Source organism: Scophthalmus maximus, chromosome 14, assembly GCF_022379125.1.
Source record: "Scophthalmus maximus strain ysfricsl-2021 chromosome 14, ASM2237912v1, whole genome shotgun sequence".
Classification (NCBI taxonomy): domain Eukaryota; kingdom Metazoa; phylum Chordata; class Actinopteri; order Pleuronectiformes; family Scophthalmidae; genus Scophthalmus; species Scophthalmus maximus.
In genome coordinates, this window is record NC_061528.1 from 11,293,415 (window position 1) to 11,310,601 (window position 17,187).

General features: G+C 43.7%; 2 protein-coding genes across 3 annotated transcripts in view; both read left to right on the forward strand.

Moving 5' to 3' along the window:
* The window catches only part of LOC118320499 (potassium voltage-gated channel subfamily H member 7-like), a 29,755-nt gene extending 25,853 nt beyond the window's left edge, over window positions 1-3,902 (forward strand). Inside the window, exons 14-15 of the mRNA XM_035651347.2 lie at window positions 844-1,024; window positions 1,722-3,902. Coding sequence (XP_035507240.1) covers window positions 844-1,024; window positions 1,722-2,024 — 484 coding nt within the window. The 3' untranslated portion in view covers window positions 2,025-3,902. The remainder of the gene's footprint in view (window positions 1-843; window positions 1,025-1,721) is intronic.
* Window positions 3,903-6,615: 2,713 nt separating this feature from the next.
* On the forward strand, window positions 6,616-16,886 carry ifih1 (interferon induced with helicase C domain 1). 2 transcript variants are annotated; one of them, XR_004796333.2, is made up of 17 exons: window positions 6,616-7,102; window positions 7,476-7,647; window positions 7,897-8,043; window positions 8,572-8,637; window positions 10,468-10,694; window positions 11,307-11,517; window positions 12,526-12,743; window positions 13,607-13,708; window positions 13,811-13,934; window positions 14,036-14,251; window positions 14,646-14,902; window positions 15,009-15,158; window positions 15,285-15,446; window positions 15,540-15,733; window positions 15,861-15,954; window positions 16,082-16,244; window positions 16,364-16,501. XR_004796333.2 is itself a non-coding variant. In XM_035651350.2 (16 exons), exons 1-16 carry the CDS (start codon window positions 6,668-6,670, stop codon window positions 16,574-16,576), a joined length of 2,988 nt encoding a protein of 995 aa, XP_035507243.2. In that variant the 5' UTR covers window positions 6,617-6,667; the 3' UTR covers window positions 16,577-16,886. The 2 variants fall into 2 exon arrangements, 1 of the variants encoding a protein (XP_035507243.2); XM_035651350.2 differs by lacking the exon at window positions 16,082-16,244 and having other exon boundaries at window positions 6,617-7,102; window positions 16,364-16,886.
* Window positions 16,887-17,187: the final 301 nt, after the last annotated feature.

A 17,187-nucleotide genomic window follows, 5' to 3' on the forward strand; every position in this document is an offset into this window, starting at 1 on the left:
ACCCGAAATAGTCACACAAATGAACAGCGGGTGGTATTTTTAACTGGAATTATTACAGACAAAGACAGACATTATCAGTAGCAGTGCCTGAAATACTGGGCTGGCTTATTACAGTTAGCACAAATAAGACACTTTATCCACTGCACTCTATCCAACCTGCTTTTTTTTTGGGGGGGGGGGGGGGGGGGGGTTTCCCCCAATGCTAGCTGGCTGCAGGATGAGCAACACATCTGTCATTTTGTGTTTTTGTGGCTTTGACTAGTCTGAAAGGATATGACAGGGAAAAACATGCTGATGAAGCAGTTTCCTCAACAATTCCATATAAATAACCAAAAAAAAAAAATCTGTCTGTTACACCTGCGATGAAATATCTACCCCATGGCTGCTTTTACTTTGCCCTTAGACATTACCAAGTCATTACCTTGGAAACAAATGCTGCCTAACCGCAAACAAGAAATATGACCAATTTGACATGTATTAAATGGGATTCACATCATTAAAGGGATGATCAGCATTACCGGATTTTGCCTGATGGGCTAAATATAGAGCTTGGATGAAATCTAGTCATAATTAGATTGACCAAACCAGTGTGATACAGTCATTTCCACAGTAAATGCTGAAGTCACACCTCCCACACAAAGCTAATTATCACTCTAGCAGGAGCAGCGTCTTTTGTCTACTACCCTGGCAAAAATGTGTCCCCTCGCCCATACGTCTCTTTGTTTGTCCACTGTTGAGGAGCAGAAGCGCCATCTAGTGCTCAGTGCGGGTACAACCAAGTGTGTCATCAGCCCTTAAATGATTGATTGTCTCTCTGTGTGTCGCGCTCTCTTCCCTTTTGAGGCTGGAGTCTCATCTGATGTCGGACATTCAGACCATCCTGCAGCTGCTACAGAGGCAGCCGACTCTGGGACCTCCAGCCTACAGCACTGTGACTGCCAGCCCAGACTATCACAGACCTGCTGTGAAGGCTCAGCCAGTTGCACTGCCTGAAACCCACTTTTTCAGCCATACGGGAAATCAAGTAAGGATGTTCCCACTTTCTTTTCTTTCTTTTTTTGTCAGGGTATTTTCGCACATGAGGCATTGTATTTTTTTTTTTTTTCTACGCTGAAGTCGAGCATCAGTTGTCTGTTATAATCATCGATCGCAGTCTCACCAAGTCATTGGTGATGATCAGGGAGAAAAATCAGATAGTGTCTATCACCTGATAAGCTCCCACTGTTCCATAAAGCTTTGCTCCCGCCCACTTCACACTGTTACTGATGATGACGGTCTTGATTTGTTCGTTTGTCCGATAGTTTTTTTTTGTTTGATTTTTGCAATAACATTTGAACAATCCCAGGGAAGAATCTGAGCCAGAGTTACGTTTCCTCTGTGTCTGTCAACTTCTCTGACACATCTAAGTTTTTACTTGAGTAACACATGTAGTTTTTTTTCTTTTGTACGTTGAGACAGCTTAGCTTTGATACATAGCTTTGATTACATTTTTTGTACTGTTAAAAAGACAAAAGTCTTGTAAGCTTATTAGTATTTATTTACATATTTTTATAACCTTCTCATTCAAATATTTTACCAAGAACAGGTTACCGAGCTGAAATAGAACCTCAAATGAATACATATGTTGAATGAATTAACTTGATTCACTTTTAGAGGGATTACAAGTCTTTCCGTCCAATGCAGACTTCTAAGGTATGTTCATGTGCCACTCCTCTTGTTAGGGCTCCAACAACAAACTGGACAGCGGCATTCAGGAATCCAAAGACTCTCTGTCGAGCTTGGCCAACATGAATGCACCCATTGAGGACCGCCTTACAGCACTGCTTGTACAAAGACAGACAGAGCCACAACAGCAGCAGCAGCAGCAGAAACAACAGATCCCAGGGCATCAACAGTCTCCATTGATCCTTCTTCCAACTGAAATCTCTTCCACGCCCTCCTCCTCCTCCTCATCTCCTTCTGACTCGAAGCGCAACACCACTGGACTCCACAGACCCCCAGACCCAGATTTTCCAGGACAATAAACCTTTCAGCAGCACTTTGTTCTAATATCTGGGGTTGTAATGCTGTAATTACTAAGTAGCAACTTTTTTTTTATCAGCATGCTGGCACAGACATCTGTATTGTTTATTTGCAATGCCTTGGTAATAGAGATAAGATTTTTTTTTGTTTATTGTCATGATGCATGTGGTTTAAACACCGTTCTCTGCAGTGAACAGCGTAATAAGTGTTTCCTGCAGTTATCAGTGTAGTAACAGTGGTTACATATTGTAAAAGTAGTTCTAACACCACTGGAGCCCTCTGATCGAATCTATAACTCACTCATGTTTCTCACTGAAAATGTAGATGCCAGACCAGTCAGGGGGAAACCTCTTCAGCCCAATAGAGATTGACCTCATACAAGGATAAAAATTCCTCAATCACAAAGTACGTCTTAATAAAATCTGCATAATCAACAGGGGTGCTGGTTAAAGGGCTCCACCTGGCTGCGCTGGAGCCCTACAACACCTAAGGAAGCATTTAACCAAGCTTTATATTCCAATGGGATTATATTCTAATGGACTTTGACGTCCTTCCTGTGACTCTGCTCCAGCATTTAGGTCCCAACATACAACTGGTCACATTAGAGTGGACCACCATGATGAACACCGTACGACCCACTGGGTCTCAGTGCATAGCACTGTTACAGACACAAGCACCAATGCACAAGTCTTATCAACGTCCTTGACCTTCATAGAGATGTTTTCCTCTCTCAGTCATTTCTTGCAAAGTGAGAGGAGCTGACTGACCTACCTCACACTAAACTGGTATCAAGGATACAGGCATTAGTCCATCCTACCATGTGGCTTTCTTCCTGGTGTCAGCTGTGGGTGCTGGGCATGCTTGTTAAGGATCCAGGAAGAGACCAAAAACCATGGATTTATGGCAGGACTCTGCCTGATATGGACCATGCTCAACACCCTCATCACTGTTGAACATGGTAATTGCAGTTAGAGCTAATAAGAGTCTAAAGCCCACAAGCGATACATATACAGACGCTTTCTTTTGGGGGAACCTGAGCATGCATGTTGACATAGTACACAAATCATTTTCTGCAGCTTTTAGTGTAATACAGCATTATTACAAAGGTGTGAGAACAGTTTTTCTTATCTTTAGCTGTATGCCTGTCTTCTCTGAAGTGTGACTCAGGGGTTACGGTCAATTGCACTGCAATATACAGTTCAGTATCGAGCATACTGTAGTTCCTCTTTAAACAATGTGCATTATTTCTTCGGTCACTGTTGTGCACCTACTGTATTACATTAAGCCAACAGAACACACCATACATGCTTGTCCGGGGCAGACATAATAACATGCTCTTAGCCCAGGGCTCGGCCTCTGACGAACAAGTATGGTGTAGGCATTTCTACAAGGCAGTGCATTTGTTTTATGTCTCTATATTTACTGTTTTGCACTGCTTATGAGCCCAAAGTAGCACATTCAAATATAAAATGATGTCAGCGCACTCATTTAGGATGCATCTAGAGGGTGTGTTGGGGTGGGATTCTGAACACATGGGCAGTTAATACTTGCGCATATACAGGCCCCAAAGGGGGTCTCGTGCCTATACAAGCAATCCAAATGCTAATCAGCATCTTCATGTAAACAGTAAGTAACCATACGACGAGTCATTTTATTTCCCTTTACTGTTTTTTGTTGGCGATGTACATTAAAGATAATATGTTGTTAGACAGTTGTTAGGAAACAATACATCGTATTGCCAGATGTAAAAAAAAATGTATTTTTTTTTACTGAGTAAAATATATGAGAAACTCTTAGTTTACAGTAGTACATATGTTTGTTTTGAGGCTGTGGGAGCAATAAATTAAAACACGCATACAGTTGTGGCATCGTTTTTCCCCCCAATATCCCGGATTTACAATTGAAATACAACATTGTCTTCTTCAATGTGTAAGGAATATGAATATGAATTAACCAGGGGATTTTTCAGGAATGTCTTCAAAGGTAATAACTACAGCTGTAATAAAATGTAGTAAGTTTAAATAGTAAATATAATTCAGTCACATTTCAATAATCCCAATTAGTTATATTTGGCAGTTTGGCTCTGTTCTGGGACCTCCCTGCCCTTCCACGTACAAGATAGGGTGAGCACATCTCCCTAGTCCCTACCATTCCATGGGCCATCATGGAATGTGAGCTAGGGAATGCAGCCGCTAAACACCCCCTCAAATGACCATGTCAGGCAAACCACCCTGGCATTCCATGCATTGCCTGGAGTGCGGATGAGCTGATGCAAGTAAGACTGGAGAAGCACGCTTCACAAATTTTTGGCACCCTAACCGACTAAGTGTCTTCGTTTGGTGCATCTACTGCCATGTATGAAAGTTTATTTCTCTACATTAGAGAATGTTTTTGACCGACCACAGACATGCACTGTTGCACGGTTGCGAGAGACAGCTTGGGCAGCTCGCTTTTGAGCATGATCTCACTCAAAATTTGCACAAAAAAAAAAATAATGGGAATATAGGTTGATGAGGAGATTCTGCAGTGAATTCTTAAATCCACTCATGTAGGCAACCTTATGGAAAATACTCTGCTGATATGCACCCCATGCTATTTAAGAGTGCCGTTGTTTGTCTTATTGTTGCTATGTTTTTCATTAGTTTGCTGTGCACATATGTTGTAATGACCCATACTAACTCTTAAAATTTGCCAAAGCAAAATTATTATTTTTGCCCCCCTGTCAAGGCTGAATGCACGTTCGTGCTCATTCCTCTGGCACCAACACTGATGTACACTGAGTACAAGTGATAAGCAGGGTCCTTTTCCCATGGGCCGCCACAGAAACTGATTTCTTTTTGCAACCAGCGGAGTCGCCCTCTGCTGGTTATTCGAAAGAATACAAGTTCCAGGCACTGTCATCTTCTTCATTTTCTGGACCGTTCATTTTTATACAAAGCCTTTGGTTGGAGCCATGGCAATTCTAGCTGCAGCCCATTAGCAGAGGGGGCAAAGGCAAAAGCAAACCGTTATTTTATTGGATTTTTTTATTTGTATTTTTTGTGTTTATTTATTTTTGATAAAGCATCAACTAGTTTGGGTTCAATGGAAGCAGACGGAAAGTAGTGGCAGACACAAGTGCCTGTTCAAACAGCTGTATGAACCCTGAACCCTGAACCACGCCCTCCCGCAGCAGCAGGAGGAAGAAAGACAAACGGGTGACTGCGCTCACCTGCGTTCACTCCCAGCTGCTCGGGTGACGTCATCGTTCGGTAACGCCGGTGTCGGCCTCGAGGCGGAAGAGCTGCCGCGGCACGAAGCGGGGGTCGCTCCTGCTGGCCCCGCGGAGCCGGCTGCTGCTGCTGGGGGCAAAGCGGGGGTCGGTAGGACAGTATAGGACCGGAAGCAGGGTGCGAAGATCGGCCGGGAGCTGCTGGGGCGGATTGAACGGATCCATGTCCGTGAATGGATTTCGCTCTGCTTCAGATCACACGTCCTGATAATCCATGATGCAGTCGATCGACCAAGGATCCTCATGGAGGACGGGGGGGGCGAGGAGAGGCAGCAGGGTGACTTGAAGTAACCTGCGGGGTGGCGTGTAGTAAAAGCAAGGAGAACTGGCAGGTTGAAGCAGCTTGAATACAGCGCGCAAAATGAGCTTGGCCAATTGAATGCGTAAAAGGCAATCAGCTGATTAGTCAGCTGATGTGGGCCGTCCCTACTGTCAGCTGATGTGCTGCGTCGTGGCTGAGCGAGACTTCGTGGCCTGCCTGAACTAACGCTACGCTCGTTTTGTTCCCTCTGCGTGGAAATATTGCGGGACTGTCATATAATAATATAATATTACTCTGGATGAATAAACCAGGATGATTCTCATTCATCGAGGTCAAAGTCGGGGAGTTATCCACAAGGGTCAAAGGTGCAGGACATGGGAGTGAGAAGGATGAGACATCTTCGTAAACACCCGTGTGTGTGTGTGTGTGTGTGTGTGTGTGTGTGTGTGTGTGTGTGCGCGCGCGCTCGTGTGCGTGGGTACAATGGGTGTGTAAGGCCTTCTTCAAATAATTATATAATAGTAATATTATATTGATACAGAGAGAGGCAGTGGCGGGAATGCCAAGCCCTTATTACCAACGCTGTCACTGGATGTCACATTCAATCTGTCCTTAGTGTTTAACCACAGAAAAAACTGCTGTAAATGCTTCAAATATCTGAACATATTGTGTTTGAGTTTTAGTCTTTTAGTCTGAATACTACAGGGGTAAAGTAGATTGTACATTGCTGAAGTTGCTCCAAAGCTTTTAGAACAGTTGACCTTTGACAATGAAGTGCTCCCCCCTCCATAGAAATAGCATGGTTAAAGTGGAGACCCGCTGGTTTTCTCAGGCTTTCGAATGCCCTTAATTGCAGTACCATTTTATTTTATTATATTTTACTTTTATCCTTTTATATTTCATTCTTGTACTTTCCTTCTTGTTTTTATTTATGGCACAGCGCAACACTTCTAGGTCAACGCTGGCGCGTGACTCGACTCGTCTGCTGCGGTCCAACACTGCCACCTAGTGGCCACTTCAATTACCGACGGGTTCGTTGGAAACGAAAGTGAAGTGAGTTTTTATTTCCTTTGATATCAACCACATGAAGACGTTTGTGACCAGATGTCGCAATGGCGTCCCCCGCAGATGAAACATGTGAGAGGCTCATCGAAGACTTCCGGCCGCGGCTGCGGCAGCACATCGTGGTGGAGCAGCTCCTGGATCATTTAGATCTGATCAGAAGTGACCAGAGGGAGCAGATCAGACAGAGGGCGAGGGCCGAGGGGAACATCGCAGCCGCGGACCTCCTCATCAACGCGGTCACCGGGAGGCCCCATGCCCCTGGGTGGTTCCGGGCCTTTGTGGATGCGCTGTCGAATGCGGGCTGCGACTATGCAGCGGACCTGATGCAGGACAACCTCCCAAAACCTGAGGTGGAGGAAGAGAATGATTCATGTGTCCGGCTTATTCAGTTACTGTCCCCCAGTCTTGTCGAGATGAAGACTGACGATGTGGGTCTACACTGTTTCTCTGAAGGCCTTATTACCCAAGAGGACTCTGAGATTGTAAGTACACTGTAATAAAAAAAAGTGGGCAGGCGTCCCACTGCTCATATCCTGTGTAAACTAAAACAAAAAAAAACAATTCCATTTCGGGACAATCGGCCCCTTCAGCTATGATCCTAGAAATATACTGTAATTCAAATATGAATTGTATAATTTGAGTCTGAAATGGCCACGCAGTGCATTCAGAATGATCATGTGTACATACAGTAGGTTCTGCACTTTGTATGCAACTTCCGTGTGTGTACTTTACCCCTCATCCCACTTTGACCACAAGGTGGCAGACAAGTGCACTCACCTGGTCAGCAGAGCACTGCACTTCACTGATGATTGCACAACCAGTCTAATCCATTTGATTGTGTTCGTGGTGTTGCAGATTAAAGCCGAAGTGACGAGCAGGGGGTCCAGGTGTGGAGCCCGTGAACTTCTGAGATGCATCGTGAGAGGTCGACCGGGGTGGTTTTCAAAATTCCTCCATATTTTGCGGGAAACCGAGCACCAGGCCCTGTATGAGCTGACGGGAGGGTCACCTGGCAGTGACAAACAAGGTGACTTAACTTAACTGGCGCACACGCCCATCATAAGGAATATTATCATCCCGCAAGCTGTTGATTTAAAAACACGTTTTAGCTGCCGAGTCCTCATTCCAACTTTGTGAAAGCTCATAAACTTAAGACAGAAACAAGGATGGTGTTCTGAGTTTTATTAAAAGTTCATACACTCAGATCTATTTTCTTACTAATAGTTTAGGGCTCTTATTAATTCATTCCAAAATGTTGTCATTCGTTTACTGCTAGGCACGGATGAGAAACTTCCTCCGCCGAGAGATGAACCTGCGGGAAGTGAAGCGGCCACGGAGACGAGTCCAGCAGCATCTGAGAGCTGCCTTAGTCCAAAGTTAGCGGCCATCGGCGTAACCGACGATCCTCAGGATGAATCCACAGGTCTCACAGACACAGAGCACCTCAGCTCGATGATCAATATCAGAAAATATATATTTAGAGATGTCAGTTGTAACAGCTGGGACAGCAGTCAGGGGAATCCTGATCCAGTGCATGTTGAACACATTTAGTCCAGTAACCGAATTGGGACATTCACACCGCACAGTGGACATGTCACTTACACTTAATGGTGTCAGTCCATGTAGACCATTCTGAAAACTGTCCATATTTAGTTGTTACCATTAGTTGGGCATTGATGAAATCAAGGGGAATTCCCTTGTATCGTTCACCTCTCTAGTACTGAGGAGGCACCAGGAACCTTAGAGACAGAAATTGTATCTCAAATCTCCAGCAAGTAAAGCTGAAGCTAACTGCACGGTTTAGGATTAGAGGTGAAATATGCTTCTTCTCCTTTTTTGGGGGTAATTTGGATGAACTGACCCTTTGACAGCTGGTACTGCCATCTGGGCTCAGATGCATCTCCTGCCTTTCTCAGCTGTGATTTTTACATTCGCGTTGATGTCTTTTCAGACCTGTACGAAGGACCGAGCGCTGGATCCGAACAGCTGCTAAAGAGCCCGGACCCCTCGCAACCAGGTTGGAGATTCAACCTTCGCTCACCACAGATACTGTTGAAGTGTTAAGCGTACAATCTAAAAGAGATTTTGTTCTGCCTTAGTAGGTCACACACACAAAACAAGTACACGTTGAGAAAAATGTACATTGGATCAGTAGATGCCTCGTAGTATCATCAGTGTGTAGTTGGAATGTTGAAGTGGAACATTTTTCTCTCCTGCCTGCTTGACACCAAAGAATATGTTCCATGTGTGTACCATGATCGACCACATGGAGGTCAGAGAGGACAGCTCTTCAAATTCAAACCACATGCTGACTCCATATTGCCAGAATGTGGGGGAAATGTAAAGGGAAATTTTGTATCCAAGTTGCTGTGAAGTGGGGCTTTTTCTCCTCTTCACCTCTGGGTTTCTGTCGTTTTTTTATGTTTGGTGGATCATTTCAGTTAGCTGCTGCCTCCGCATCACGTCTCTTTGCACAGGCATCACATGAAGTGCTTTTCTGACATTGTGTTCACACGATGAATGATGCTTCAAGAACCCAGAATGGAAAAGTGGCACATGGTGTGGACCGACGAGACAGTTGAAATGAAAGAACAGATGTGAAGGAGTGTCTTTTATATTAATAGTATGCGGTTACAGTGGATTTTGTCTCATTAGTTTGAGTAACACCAGCCTGCTATTGGCCGGAGTGCATATTTCAAATAGGACAGATTACATGTGAGATTGTTCCACCGGTCTGTGAGAAGAGCTGCGTGTGCAGAATTATTTGTGAGCCCTCAGAAATTAGTTCCACTGGACCAAATCTCATTACCAAATAGGCCTGGGGGTTTCCGCTCTTCATGAATCACTATTAAACACAGCTGATTGTTGACTTCCCTTCTCCAATAAGTTCGGTCTCAGGGAGCTGCTGGCAAACACTTTGGCGGCTTCACCGGCCACTGTTTACTTCTTATTGTCTATCTGTCCATCAGCGCAGGCATCTATTTACTTTATATAGTTGCTTGAAACAGCACTTCAACCTCTGACATACCAAGTCTGAGAGGGAAAATTAAAAGCTGACTGCACTGAGAAAAAAAGAAAAAAGTGCCACTGTGGGGGTTTGAACTCATAACTCGGGGGAGATGTATAACTTAGAACCAGTAGAGCCGAAGAGGAAATGGTTGCAGAGAGGAGGGCTCATGGTTCCTTCATCATGATTTAGCCACAGCCTAGACAGCAAATGAGTCAGAGCTTCCCAGCAACTTAAAGGTTGAGAGAAGGGGATCATAACAAATCTGCTGTCCTTAAGAAAGTTAGCAAATTCCACATGGTGAAATGACAAACCCCGAGCAATTTGACAGAATCTAAACCATTAATAAATACATGCAGATGTTCCGCGGGTGCAAGGGAAATGGTCCGATCATCTTTGGAAAGTCTGAGGCAGTTTAATTGTCTCATGTCGCCGTTTGAATGCGAATTCCAGTTTTAGATTTGTTATGATGTTGTAAAAGGACAGACGACACATTTATTTGTACTTGGACAATGACATCGGTTGCACACACTGGCCAACTTTGGACCAGGACAGACCATAAAGCCAAATTTGGATTAGAAATTGTGCCACTGAGTGCAGAGCGTTCATTTCTTACCTACCGAAGACTTTGTTTTATAGGTGTTCCACTCTGTGCTTATTTCTGTTTTGTGAAGTATGTTTTGACTTTTCAATAGCAGCCGTAAGAAAACATTCCACTACAACACTAAAAACCACCAACAGTGGCAAGCGCAGTATTTTCCTGCTGGCAGTGCCTGTAATTGTGGGTTGCTGACACGGACAGAAGTTTTTGTCTGTGTAAACCTCTGCTCTGCATCACAGATGGGACTGCCCCGGCAGCCGCAGCTGGAGGCCCAGAAAACACTGATATTGGTCTTCGAGATTATCAGATGGACGTAGCTAGACCTGCCTTGGAGGGGAAAAACATCATCATATGCCTCCCGACAGGAAGCGGTAAAACCAGGGTTGCAGTTTATATTACCAGAAAACATCTGGACGGCAGGAGGGCCGAGGGGCAGCCGGGGAAAGTGGTCGTCCTCGTGAACAAGGTACTGCGACCTAAGTCTGGTACCTGACTTATGGCTTTGCACTGTTATGGTAACCTACTTCTGTCCTCTTTCACATCCAAAGAAAACATTTTATCCTTCAGTCAGTTTGCACATGTGGAACAAGCCACCACAAATTACAAACCGTAAGGTTTAGATTTCCCCTCCACTTATTTGGCACATACAGTTTGTGATCTACCCAGCCCTGAAAGGGAAAAGGGTTTTCTAGCTATGAAACTATTTCGTTGAGTGACTGTATGTGGATGAAACTCACCAGAGAACAGAAGCGTACTCGTTGTGTCTCTACTCTGACAATGAGCAATAAAAACTTGTAAATCATTGTTGTTTAACTCAATTGCAACCCCGCCCTTTTCAAAGTAAAAAAAACTAAAAAAAACCTTCAGGACATATTTATGTGCCCCACATTGTTGTTAACAAGTTTGCTTAGCGCTGCAGTTACTGTGGTCATGAGCAGACACACACTGAAATCATTTGTGCTCATAGAATCTATGCAGACATTTGTTTATCTTGGATGTATATTTATCTCTGTTTGTTGAATTTCTCGACTTCGCAGCACCGTCATTATAAACGTGAATTTGCACTGGTTTCTTGCAGATTCCTCTCGTGGAGCAGCATTATTCCGCTGAGTTCTTGCCTTTCCTGAAGCACTCGTATAAAGTGGAGAGAGTCAGCGGAGACTGCCAGCTCAAAATCTCTTTCACAGAGATTGTGAAGAAAAATGACGTCATCATTTGCACGGCCCAGATCCTGGAAAACTTCTTGGAGCGGTCCAACAAAGGGGAGGATGAAGGGGTGAACTTAAGTGGTAAGGTCTTATAAAAGTTAATAGAATCCAGCACACGATTTTCCATTCACTGATTTTTGTCAATTTTATTTTCATTTTATTTTTTGTTTCGGTAAACTTGATGACACAAAAAGACAAAAGCAAGGCTTCTTAAAACATTTAGCTGAAATCTGCGCGGGTTCAAACCTCAGACACTGACAGGTTTTGGAACAAAAAAACAAACAAAAAAACACTCGGAGGACTCATCTCCGCAGCATCTCCCCTGATGATACCTGACAGGATCTTGTCAAAGTATTCCAGCTCTGCTGTTCACTCCTGTTGGCACTCACCACTCCAAGGTGGAATAGCCACCTCAGTGGAACATATGCTGTTTGCTGAAACGCCTGAAAGCGTGAAGGTTTTTTTTCCTAGCTCCTGGTTTCCAGGCCACACGTCTGTTCAAGCCATCAGTGTGTGGCTGATCAAATTCACATGAGAGCTTCTATCACCCGCAATACATCAAGCTGCCACTCTCCGTGCTCATTTTCTCGAGGGACACATTTGTCTTACAATGAGTAAACGTGTGTATGTGAATGATAATAATCCACATACGCAAGTGGCTTGCACTTTTGTAAAATAGAGAAGGAGCTCGAGTCATTTTCGAAGTAAACTGTTTTCCAGCACATGGTATTGTGTGGCTTGAACTGCTGCGTCAAAAGTTCCAGGAAAACTCCTGGTGTGTGTGGGAGGATCTTTCTTACAGACAGATGCTATAATCTCTGAGGGACAACCACATTTATTTAATTTTTTTTTAAAACGTGAAAAGAATACAATTTGAGTAAAGGATTCAATGAGGTCAGCCATGGACATCTGGAAAATGTTACAGTGACTTACTAAAAAAGTCTTTGTGTAATTTAACCCTTTTTTTGAATCCAGCAGTCATGATGCTGCAATAAAGTCAACGTTTGTCCTTAAAAATGATTCAAATACTACTTTGCAACACTTGCAATGCATTGATGTATATTTTTGTTCTGTCTTCTGCTCATGTAGATCTGACACTGATTGTAATAGATGAGTGTCACCACACTCAGAAAGGAGACGTCTACAACCATATCATGATGCGCTACCTGAGGCAGAAGAGCAATAACACAAAGCTGAAGAAGGAGCAGAAGGAGCCCGTGCCCCTCCCTCAGATTCTGGGCCTGACCGCCTCACCGGGGGTCGGGGGCGCCACGAAACTGGAGAAAGCGGAGCAGCACATTCTGCGAGTAAATCCCTCTCTCAGCTCTCTGACACAAGTGTTGGCCCACATTAGCCCGCGCAGACAAAATATTAGTCGAATCAGTCTAACCAGGTTTGGCCTCGAAAATCAGCACCCAGGAAAGGAACAGATCCTCTCTGACATAGTCTGATTAACAGCTGAATATATTCAGATCAAACATAGAATCATAAGTACACTCTTTAAACAGATGTGTTTACAGCTAACTCACTAATGTGTCTATATAAGGACCACATCTTTTGTGTTACTACTGTGTTGGGAGTGGCCACCCAGTGGTTTGTGAACTGGCGTTTTGAAGCCTCGAGTTTAGTATTTTGACCAGCGCCATCTTTGTTTTTTGGAAACGGAAGTAACCATATTTGGAGGAGCGGGGGGGGTGGGCCTGACAGAGTCGTCCACTGCACGTCCACCTGCGACCTGCACCCATTGGACGGTACTGGCTGTCAATCTCGCTGTCTCTATGCCCAATGAGTATGGTGCTTTACTGTCTATTTTCCTCTATATTAGACCATAATTTACAAAATGAACATCATGCTATATTGAAGAAGACTTGAAACTATAATATAAACAATCTGATTTGTTTTAGTTTCAGTTTTCATATCTGTTCATCTAAACCGTGCCCCAGTTTCTCTGCCCTATTCATCAAGGATCCAGTTTATCCAGTCGCGCAGCTTCCAGTGTTTGACACTGCTCTTGATCACCTGGCAGCCATAAACGTTCCTCCTGCCACAAAAGAAAAGAAAAAAGATGCCCTTTTGTTTGAACTCAGTTTTACACGTGCAAAACTTTAGTTGAAACAGTCAGATCTGTTTTTGATTCCTTCACCACTATAAATCTGTTTTTGTGTCATAGATCTGTGCAAACTTGGATGCTTCCAAAATTATGACGAGGAGCCCTGGGAAATACAAAAAGGAGCCAAGGAAAATAACTTTAACTGTTGAAGACAGAAAAGAGGTACAGGAGATGTCAGAACCCTGTGGTAGCCTTTTAATACATTCTCTCTAAGGAATTGCAGTAACAGTCTTGTGTGTTGGGATAATCAAATCAATTTTTCAGGATCCCTTTGGTGATGTAATCAAGAATATCATGAATGCCATTCATACTCATGCCCAGCTGAGCCCCAGCTGTGACCTTGGTTCCCAGAATTATGAACAATGGATCGTTGAAAAAGAGCGAAAAGGTGAGCACAGCTTATAGCGTGAATTATTATCCTCACCTTCAGGGATACTGAGCCTTTGTCCATGTTAACAAACTCCCCGGCTGTTTCAATCCATTCTCAAGCTGCGACCGGGGAAGATCACAAAGTGCGGGTTTGCGCTGAATACCTTCGAAAGTACAGCGAGGGCCTGAATCTCAGCAACACCATCCGCATGTGCGACGCCTTCAGTTTTCTCAACGAATACTACGAGAAGGAGATAAAGAGGAAAACCTCCCCAGACGAGGAGCAGTTCATACAAATCACAGAAACGGAGCGCTTCCTCTTCAATTTGTTTAAAGGTGTAGTAATGTTCTGCCATAGTGACTTGTCGTACTTCCAAGAGAATTAAAACAAAACTGTTCTCTACTTAATTGTGACTATCAATACTGTTATATGTCCTTTAACATTTTAACTCAATACCTTGGCATTGTGGAGAATATGATTCCGCTAACATAAAGCTAGAAGCTGCTTGGCTTAACTTAACATAAAGACTGAAAACTCTAACCATCCAAAAAAGCTCTTTCATCAACATGTTTAACCTGGACAAAAAACACCCTTAAGTTGGGCAAGAAGTAGATTTACTCTCCAGTCGACACGAGAGGGGCGGGCTATTAATCTTCTCATCTAGCTCTCGATGTATTCCCTTAAATGATGTGATGAATTAACCTCCTCTTTGAAATCCATGTCCTGCAGAGAACAAGGAAGAGCTGCAGAGGCTCGCAGAGAATCCACATTATGAAAATGACAGCCTGTCGAAGCTCAAAAGTACAATCCTGCACGAGTTCAGCAGCAGGGAGGAGGCCAGGGGGATCATTTTCACCAAAACACGCCGCAGTGCCATTGCTCTAAGCCAGTGGATTCAGGGAAACTCAAAGTGTGCCGACATCGGAGTGAAAGCCTCATATGTCATCGGAGGAGGAGCCCAGAGTGTCGTTAAGCCAATGACCTCTGTGAGTTCACACCGCGCTCACTGTCCCACATTTGCTTTTCTGGCATCATGTGCACTTAAAATCCAATTTACACGTGACCTCCCTAACACATGCTCGTGTTTATCAGGCAGAACAAAAGGACGTGTTGACTAAATTCCGCAATGGTGACGTGAACATGCTGATCGCTACCACTGTGGCAGAGGAAGGTTTGGACATACCGGCCTGCAATTTTGTTATCCGGTACGGCCTTGTGACCAATGAGATTTCTATGGTGCAGGTCAGTGATGAAGAGTAAATGAGTAGGGACCAGTTGTGATTATTATTCATCATTGCTGTTGAGTAATTCAGGAACTTACAATGTATACCGTACTGTTTGTACTGACTCAGTCATAACCTTTTGCAGGCTGAAGGTAGAGGAAGAGCTGAAGACAGCAGTTATACTGTGGTCGACGTGAAGAACTCTGGTGTGACTGAAAAAGAGCGTGTCAACGAGTACCGCAAGATTATGATGGACAAAGCCATTGACAAAATCCGAGCCCTAAAACAAGAGGACTACGAGAAACGGGTATGTTCACTATTTGTCGTGTCTTTTGAAGTGAAATTCCCACGGTGCTGTAAGACTGTTCTCAGTGATGGCTTCTTTTCCCTCTTTCATCAGATCTATGAGTTTCAGTTTCAGGCGATAACAGAGGAGAAGGTGAGAAAGAAGAAGAAGAAGCAGAAGGAAATGAAGAGTGAGAATCCCTCCGATGTGAAGTTTAGCTGCCGAGGCTGCAGCAAACACGTCTGCACCGGTGAAGACATCCAGATCATCGAGAACATGCACCGCGTCAATGTCACATCACAGTTTAGGTACCCATTACAATTTAAAGTTCACTTTTGCATTATACCGAACTTTTCTGTGTATGTTAGTTGATATAAAACTGTATGTCCGTTTTGTGATTCTGCTCTGATTATTGATCATGCCATTTTTTTGCAGTCAACTTTACATTCAGAGGGAAAACACCTCTCTTCAAGAGCGACTTATTGATTATGAGACCAATAGCTTCATTGAATGCAAGGACTGTCGTCAGGTAATAGTATTTTAGAAAAGTTGGGGTTTTTATAAGCTGGTATTGTTTGGAGGGGCGGGGGGTTCTGAATCTCAAATAAGTAGTTTAATATTTTGGAAAATATATTAATTTGCTTTCTGGTCGATAGACATGTAAACTGCATATAGCATGGCAGAACTCCGAGGGACTCGTTTCAGTAATCAAGTACAACTGACTCTGAAAAGAATACGAGAAAAGTGGGACATGAGACGTTGTGAGAGAACATGAGTCATATGATACAACAACTACTGCAGAGACAGTAACTCCCTCATGTAACTACAGCTAATTTCTGCCTTAATTATATTTCAGCTGATGCAATGTGAGCCTTGATCGTTTGTGTTGTCAGTAGCGGACAGACCTTAATTGTTTTGACCTCTGTTCTCCCGTGCAGAGGTGGGGTGCGATGATGTTGTACCGTGGGATCGAGTGCCCCTGCCTCCACGTGAAAAACTTCGTGGTGACTCTCAGTGGAAAGAAGATCGCCAAATGCACCGAGTGGAAAAAGCTTGCCGTCCGGTTTTCTGCCTTTGACTACGCCGAGTATGCGAGCAACATGACCGAGAGCTCGGATGAGGAGGAGGAGGAGGAGGAGGAGACTGAATGAATGAATGAATGAATGAAAGCGGAGTAGAATTGTCAGTGTTCAGGGGAAAAACATGGAAAAGCATGAATTTGAACTGTTACTGCTATTTTTAATTTTTTTTTAACGGTTACACTGTCATAAGAACTGGCGCTTGGCACTTTTATCGTTTACTGTCTTTTTCCATAAATCTCGTACTTTTGCTGTTATGCTATGTGCTGAATGTACAGGTGAAACACTGTAACAGTCACAAAACATACAGTGTAAGTGTGCATGACTGGTAGAAAATGAACTTGGCGGAAAAAAGCAACTAATAAAATAATGAATAAATGTCCTCTCAAAGCCCTGAAGTCTCTTGAGATGGGAGCCAATGGGAGCCCCTCCGAGCCCACCTGTCACCACACATGCAGACAAACAGATGCTGATGAGTTGAAATCCAACTGTTAGTGAGTCACGCGGCTACTGAGCCAGTCAGGCCTATTTATAGAAGTAGTTTTTATTCTTTTAAAGAGGTTTTTTGTTTCCGCTCTTAGAATAGACCAGTGATCTGATTGTCACACACACACACACACACACACACATGAATCCTAAAGTGTCAAAAGTATCCACTTTGGCTTTTATTATTATTTCTTATA

Coding starts and splice junctions, on each gene's coding strand:
- ifih1 (XM_035651350.2), top strand. CDS start 6,668: ATGGCGTCCCCCGCAGATGAAACATGTGAGAGGCTCATCGAAGACTTC. Junction 8,638..10,467: donor CCCGGACCCCTCGCAACCAG/GTTGGAGATTCA, acceptor TCTGCATCACAG/ATGGGACTGCCCCGGCAGCC. Junction 14,903..15,008: donor TCGTTAAGCCAATGACCTCT/GTGAGTTCACAC, acceptor CGTGTTTATCAG/GCAGAACAAAAGGACGTGTT.